This window comes from Mytilus trossulus, chromosome 6, assembly GCF_036588685.1.
Source record: "Mytilus trossulus isolate FHL-02 chromosome 6, PNRI_Mtr1.1.1.hap1, whole genome shotgun sequence".
Taxonomy (NCBI): domain Eukaryota; kingdom Metazoa; phylum Mollusca; class Bivalvia; order Mytilida; family Mytilidae; genus Mytilus; species Mytilus trossulus.
The window spans coordinates 1,830,811-1,839,141 of NC_086378.1; the positions used below are offsets into that span (position 1 = coordinate 1,830,811).

General features: G+C 28.3%; 1 protein-coding gene across 1 annotated transcript in view; it reads left to right on the forward strand.

The window, feature by feature from the left end:
- Positions 1–7,773, forward strand: part of LOC134720572 (sodium/hydrogen exchanger 2-like) — a 33,160-nt gene extending 25,387 nt beyond the window's left edge. The window contains exon 11 of the mRNA XM_063582897.1: positions 2,789–7,773. Within this exon, the coding sequence (XP_063438967.1) occupies positions 2,789–3,603 (815 nt within the window). The 3' untranslated portion in view covers positions 3,604–7,773. The remainder of the gene's footprint in view (positions 1–2,788) is intronic.
- Positions 7,774–8,331: the final 558 nt, after the last annotated feature.

An 8,331-nucleotide genomic window follows, 5' to 3' on the forward strand; every position in this document is an offset into this window, starting at 1 on the left:
AGGGGTCAAAACAAGCATTACTGTTTATGGAACATCCTAAAATTGTACATTTTTCATGAAAAGAACATAATCTTTAAAATTTAAAAAGGGGAGGGGGTTTAATTATTTTGGATTGGATAGGGGTCATTCTTTTTTTTCTCTTATTGAATTACCTCCCTTTCAATAGTTTTATTATGAAGAATTAATGTTTGATCTTGAGGTGATTAGCTGTCAATTTATTTTTGGAACTTACTAATAAATGCTGCTGAGAATATACTCATTTTAGCCATTATTTTGTCTTGAGGTGATAAGCTGTACAATTTATTTTTAGAACTCTTTTAGAACTTACTATTAAATGCTCATGAAGATTTACTAATTTTAGCTATGATTTTGTATTTACTATCAATTTATTTTTATACAACCAAAGTAATATATGGGGTTCACATAAGGCTATTATGTTCTATTTGTTGTCTGATATTTCTTTTGTCCGTCCATCTATCTGTCCAGTTTCACTTTAAAGTTTTTGGTCAAGGTAGTTTTTGATGAAGTTGAAGTAACTCATCTTAAAGCTTGGTACACATGTTCCGTATGATATAATATTTCTAATTTTAATTCTTAATTAGAGTTTTAATCCCAATTTCACATTCCACTGAACATAGAAAATGATAGTGCAAGTGGGGCATCTTTTTACTATGTACACAGTCTTGTTTTATAATAGAATTCATACAGTATATACAGTGCTCTGTTGACTGATTCTTGATGAAATAATAAATATATGAAAATCTGGAATTTTTCTTTAATGTTTCAAATTAATAGGAAATTATCAAAGGATTATTATTGATACCATTAAACAACTTTATATATGTAGTAAAAATAATTATTGAGACTATTTTTATATATATATATATGCTAATTGATTTAATTGTGCAAGTCTATAGAATACAAAGACTGAAATATTTGCTACTGCATTATAATATCATACTATTCTGTGGATTTATTTATTTTCGTGGGTACCAATTTTCGTGGATTGCAGATAACTTGTCTCTTCATTGATATTTTATTTCATGGTACAATCAAAGTCTGCATACAAACAGATACAAAATTTGTAATTTGTTGAATATTTGAATTCAAGGTTCACCTAGACCCATGTATACCACTAAAATTGATATCCAACGAACAGTAATGGATCCACAGTAATAAATTTATTCATGAAGAATTCTCACAAATATTACTTATCTTAAGAATGAATTGTAATTTTACAGTCTTAAGAATGAATTAAATTGTAATTTTACAGAGAGATATCAACTATAATTATAATGGGTATTAACATTCACCAGCTTTAACAGAAATACTTATATCTACCCACACTTCTCCTTCACCTTCAAATAGAAGATTGTGGGTCAAACTTTGGCAAATCAGATTTAGTGCTTTGAAGTTTTGGAGTCTGATTTCTTTTTCAATGATTTCTTTAAAACTAACAAAATTTGACCCACACTTGCTAGCTATACAGCGAATACTTATATTTGAATAACTATTAAAATTTAAGTTTAAATTTCTGAAATATTGTTAAATATAACTGGATTGATAGATTTAATTTTTTTATACAGCCATTAATGATGTTTTATTGTTTTCATCTATTCATTGATCCATATGCAAGTATTGTCTTGTGACAACTGAAATTTGATAAACCCAAAATTTTGCTATGATGACAATTTTTCCAAAATTATTGTTTTAGTTATTAGACTTGGTCTGCCAGTTTAACCCATGAATATTTAAAAATATTACAACAAATTTAAGTTATTTCCCTTTTCTAGAGTTATGGGACTTTAATGATTCAGTGGCAGGCCTATATCATGTGCTCATGATGCAGCTGTTGATTGGCTAGATTTGTTTCTCAGAAGAAGAAAAAATAATGCAGCCAGCAATTAATAGATTTGATTTTGTTTTCTAGTCTTCCTTGAGTGCCAGTTATATTTTAGTGGAGCAATCTAAATTATTTGAAGAATATTTTTCCTTATCAAAGTTTAATTAAAGGTCAAATATAATTGAACAACCCCAAGTTAAAGTATAAGATCAGTTTAGACTTTATTATGTAGAAGGACAATTATTACATAATGCTTGAATAAATACAAATTAGTTGAATTTGTTTATTTAATTGACCAGAGAGAATAGTTTAAGACCATTGGCTATGATCAGACAGAATTACTTTTTCGATCAGAGAATAAATTTTAGACTTGTGGCTCTGGTGAGAGAGAACAGTTTTAACGCAGGACCTGTTTAATTTTTAACAATGTTTGAAATTCAAAGTAAGGATCAATTTAGATATTCTTTCATTTATTATATTATAATGTGTAGATTAGAACATTATACTCAGAATAATTACAAGTGTCTCTTCCACTGACGATCAAATCATGGATTTTATTGATTGTTTGGAGTGAGAAAAGAAACTGCTTGTCATGTAGAGTAGTATGTTATACACGGAATTATTAATGTATGCTTAGCATTAAAAAGGTGCAGATTCTTATTGAACATGTAAACTTAATGTTATTAATCTTTTTTACAATTTTTAAACAGAAAAATAATAATTTTAAGAATTTCTAGATCATAAAGGATACAAGTTAAATTAATTTAAAGATTAATGGTAAATGAAAATTTGCATAAAATCTTATCTGGATTAGTAAGTATTAATATAAAGTTTTGTTTTCAGTTAATTGTGTTTTTATTGAATTTTGTTGTTTAATTGTATCAAATGAGACATTTTTGAAAAGGCTTCAATATTTAATATTATAGAATGCTTTTTTTTTTGTAGAAGAAACAGTATTATCTGATGAAACAGCAACAGAAAAACAGTTACCATGGAAACAGGAAGCTTCTCAGGTGCCTAGACCATCTTTACTTTCATTAGTTTCGACAGAAGATGAACCCGTGACCTCTGAAGCTCCCTCATGGGTAGATAACCTATCATACAGTCACTTAAAAGACTCAGGATCACCTTATGCATCTCCGGAGGTTACAATAATTAAAGCACCTCCCGTTGAAAGAAAAGTTCCTATTTTTGAAATATTTCCAAATTTAAATTATGAAAAGGAAGAAAAGAAACCTGAAGTTACAATTCCCCCACCTTGGGGTCAATTCTCTGACAATACAGATGAAATGCCTATTTCATCGCCATCTATACAAAGTGGAGATAAATCTTGTAACTACCTCATATCTAACCACACTTCTGCTCCGCCTTCTCATCATGTGATTATTCCTTCCATTCCAATACTTAATGGGTCAATATCTCAAAACAGTAGTGACCATAATGACCATAAACCATTGAAATCATTGCCAGGATCGGCGTCTGCTCCAGATCTGCCAAAACACTGGCAGCCATTAGAGCCTTTATCAAGGGACAGAATTCATTCTGAAACATTGTTACAAGAACTAGATAGTGAAAGTGAGGCTAACAATAGAATTCATAGTTGGTTAACTGGTGCTACTGCTGATGAATACGACAACGAAGAATTTGATGGTATTATAATTAACCCCTATGTGCCAGATTTAGACATTGATAATGATAACGATGCTGATGTCAGTGATATTGACGATAATAATGATAATGATGATAATAATGATTTATGATGATAAGTTAAATTTAGTACAAATTATTTTCTGTTCATATTGAATTTTACTTTGTCCATTGTTAAACAATGCAGTTTTTGTTTGAAATGTCTTTTGTAACTGGATTTTGTTTTTATAAAATATTTTTTGTCTTTTGTTTTATTCTTTTTTTACTATGAAAATGATTCATATGAAAATTAATGAAAACTTTTAATTATATCATAAATTCTAAAAATAGGATTTTACAAGTACATGTACTAATATTCCTATTTGCCTTACCTCTTTTGGATCGAAACATGAAGGTTAGACAAAATGTTGTATATCTTTTTTAAAGTCATATGGGCAAACAAGTAAATTAAAAACAAATATGTCAATAAAGTACAGACAACTTTCTTTGCTAAGTTTTTCGTGATTTAATGAATTTGTATGTGCTGTAATATTTACTGGTAGTAAATGCCTGTGTCTTTCCATTCTTTTTTCGTGTTTTTGGAATATGATATATTTATTATATGCATTTTAAAATATTAAACTTGACATGACAACAGTTTTAATGAATTATTTATATAATTATGACATTATAAGTGATTTGCACATGTATTGAAGCATTTTTATTATGTACACTTCATGTATATGTGTTATGTGTATGTATGCATGACTAAATTCCTAATTTCTGGTCTTCCTTATCTGAGTGGGAATGGCAATTTTATGAAGAATGTCTTCCATATTTGAGAAGCAAAGACAATTTTATAAAAAGACTGAGTTATTCTGTGATTTAACAAACTTCTAACATATCTTGATGTTTGAAATATCTGAACAAAAAACATGACATTAACTGACACCCCATCTTAAGTCATTTGTACATACATATGTGTATAAGGTAAATGTGCTAATGAACATTTGTACATACACATGTGTATAAGATATATGTGCTAATGAACATTTGTACATACACATGGGTATAAGGTATATGTGCTAATGAACATTTGTACATACATATGTGTATAAGATATATGTGCTAATGAACATTTGTACATACACATGTGTATAAGGTATATGTGCTAATGAACATTTGTACATACATATGTGTATAAGATATATGTGCTAATGAACATTTGTACATACACATGGGTATAAGGTATAGGTGCTAATGAACATTTGTACATACACATGTGTATAAGATATATGTGCTAATGAACATTTGTACATACGCATGTGTATAAGGTATATGTGCTAATGAACATTTGTACATACACATGTGTATAAAGTATATGTGCTAATGAACATTTGTTCATACACATGTGTTTAAGGTATATGTGCTTATGAACAAATGTGTTTCTGTCTCATAGAAGTGTTGTAAATTCTAGTCAAGTCAGTTATACAAATATTTTGAACAAATTTGCATATTAATTGTCAATTTTTCTATACTTAGATGTTTCTTGGAATATTCTGTCATCAGCATCCTCATTTTATCTATTTCATATATGATACATACATGTTCAGTTATCCTGAATCATTGTTATAGTACATATTGGGGTTCTCATTTTTCACATCATGCACCAAAACAGTTGATCAATTTATAACTCGATTTTCATAAAGTTGGTTTTGGTTTTTTGTTTTTTTTCATGTGTAATTGAAAGATAATTGTTTTCAGAAGTCCAATGGCAAGTCATTATGGTTATTTATCATGACATCAAAAAGTATGAAACTAGTCTAAAAATAAATGGGGAGGGATGTGGGCCAAATCACGTGACTGCAACTTATACTGCTCTTGAAATGTATGAACAGTTTGGAATCTGTATTCTATTTTCGATTGTGTATGATTATGGATTTACTTAATCTTTTTGTACTCAAGTGGAGTTACTTATTTCAACCTAGCAATTTCAGGTGGCAAGTTTTTGTTATTCTGGAAATACTAACTTTTTTAATCGTAAACATGTAAATGAAATCGTTTTACATTAAATTTTGTGTTCATCATTCATGAAGGTGATTATATTAATGTGCAAATATTGCATTTATTGAAAATAAGTCATTTCTACAAATTGTGCTTTCAAAAATTTGTGTGTATTTATATTTTGTTTTTCTTTCATTGTTGCAGTTTATTGTCAATCTTATTGTGTAATATTGATAATAAGTGTTAATAATATATCATAAACATGTAATAACAATTATGCATTCACAAATGATATGAACTACTTGTGTATATTTATCCAAACTGCTTTTCATAAAAAATAATTAATAGTAATCGATTAAAATTAAATAAGATTATTTAATGAATTAAAATTCAGTGTTCAACATGATTTATATTGTATTACAATCTGAACTCATTTCCTTCCAAAGGGAGATAATTCCTTTCAAAGGGAAATAACTGTTTATGTAAGTGTTATTTTGTTGTAGTGTTATTAAATATTGTAGAATGCAGATTCTTATAATAAAAAAATTGAAATTAAAACTTCGAAGAATTTTAAAATTCTTAAAAAAGAAAATGAATTCAGGTTTTAAAATGGATTTCCTCTGAAACAACAAAGTTTTTCTAAATTGTGTCAAATAAGTTTTTTGCTTTGCTTAATTTGTTTGAGAAACAACATTTTTTATCAAACGTTATATAAAAAAATTAGTTTGTAATATTTAGATAACTTGAATAGGTCTTTGCAAACTCACTAGATATTATATTTATTATTTTTTAAAGTTGGTAATTGTCTTTAAACCACAGGTTAGTTTAGACTATTTATAATTGGATGTAGATTTCATGTAAATTTTCTGAACAATTTTCATACGAACAATAGCATATGATATTGACTTTATTCTGTGAAACATTCTTTACTTATTGAAATACTCAGGAAAAGTTTAAGACTTAAGAAAATCTGTATGTAAATAAAATTAGATAAAAATAATTCCAAATAATGAGTATTTCAAGCATCTTTCACTGAAAATAAATTTAAAAAAAACCTGGATTTTTCTGGATTTTTCATTACCAGCCAATTTTTTTTCAGGAATCCTGATGTCAAATAACACAAAATGGAGATATTCCTCTTTCTATGCATTTGTTCTTTAGAAATAGCAAACCCATCCTATTATTTTTTTTCATTGTAGCTTTTGAATTTCAAAGTCAAATTGTTTATTTTATTTCAAAATTGTTCAATTTCAACATGATAATGAAAACGGATAAAATAAATTGCTTCCCTCCTTGCTTAAAACAGAATAAGGTTTGATGTTTAAGTAAAGAATTCATTTTTTGGGGCCCTATTAATAGAAATACATAAATGATGACATAAAAAATCAACTATTTGTAAATAAAACATGTACAATCTGTGATGACATCGAAATCTGTTTTATTAGTATTTATAAACCAGGTGTTGCTCAATGTTTTATCATGTCCAGTAAAAAGTATCTCTCGTCTAACATGTGATAGCAGGTATTACCAATGCATTTTGAACTGAGATATCTATTTACGGCAGACCTGAAAGTTTACAAGACAAGTCTGGTCTTGTTAAATGTAAAAGTTTACATCCTATTTACATTTTGCAATTGGAATTTCTGTCTATTGTGAATTCTTTTGGAATTAGAATTTGAATACTGTGGATTCATTTAGTTTTGTGGATTGAAGAAAACTTGCATTTTTATGGATATCTGATTTCGTGGTGTGTCAATCTGTGCACATGAAGCCATACAAAATTTGTAATTCCTTGAACATATGAATTCGTGGTTCTCTTTTACCAGAGAATTCCATGAAAATTGGTATCCGACACATAATAATTAATCCACAATATTCTTTTTGATTTATTGAATTACATGTACATATATCCTATCCCAGCAGGCACATAACATTGATTTAATGTTGAATCATCCTCAACACCAGCATTAAATCATACAGTGCATGCTGGGATGGGATATATCAGAAACAAAATGTCACACTTTTTGTCAAAGCATTATTCAAAACTTGTATCAATTAACTCAAGACTCATTTTTTTTCCCTACTTATTTACAAAATACGAACAAACAATCATGACTTTGAACGACCTACCAGTAAATTTCCGACCAATGTGTTTTTTGTGTGGTTGTATGCTACCATTTACATGATGCTTATTGGTGTCTATTAGATTTTACAGTCATGTATAATTTATAATTTGAAAACAATGCAATATTGAATTATTGTGTATATGTGATAATTTTTCAATAAACAGTGAAAAACTTTTTGAGCAGAATTCTTATATGCCATTCCTTTAACAGATTTAATCTAGAAATTTTAAAATGTAATGATCTTGAATGACAGGCTTCTGTTGTGAAATATTGTTGAATGTTTGAAAACCTGTAAGAATATATAAGGATAGAACTTTAAAAGTTTAATGGGTTCACCCTTGTGACCTTTGTTTTTAACAAAAACAAGTAAAAATGTCCTCAAAACTTAGGAATCAAATGGTTGGTCAAAATGTGTAATTGTGATACAAAGGTCATTTTACATTTGTAATATAAAAAAGAAGATGTGGTATAATTGCCAATGAGACAACTATCCACAAGAGACCAAAATGACACAGGCATTAACAACTATAGGTCACCGTACATTGGTTTCAGAGAAGTTACATTCATATGACGGTCACAGCATAGTAAGGGTTAAGAAAAACAGACTGAACTATAACCACTGAACCATGAAAATGAGATAAAGTTTGGACGAAACCTGCCAGTTGGACATGTACACCTTACAATCCAATCATGCATCAAATATATAGACAATAACTGTTTAGTGTCTTTAAA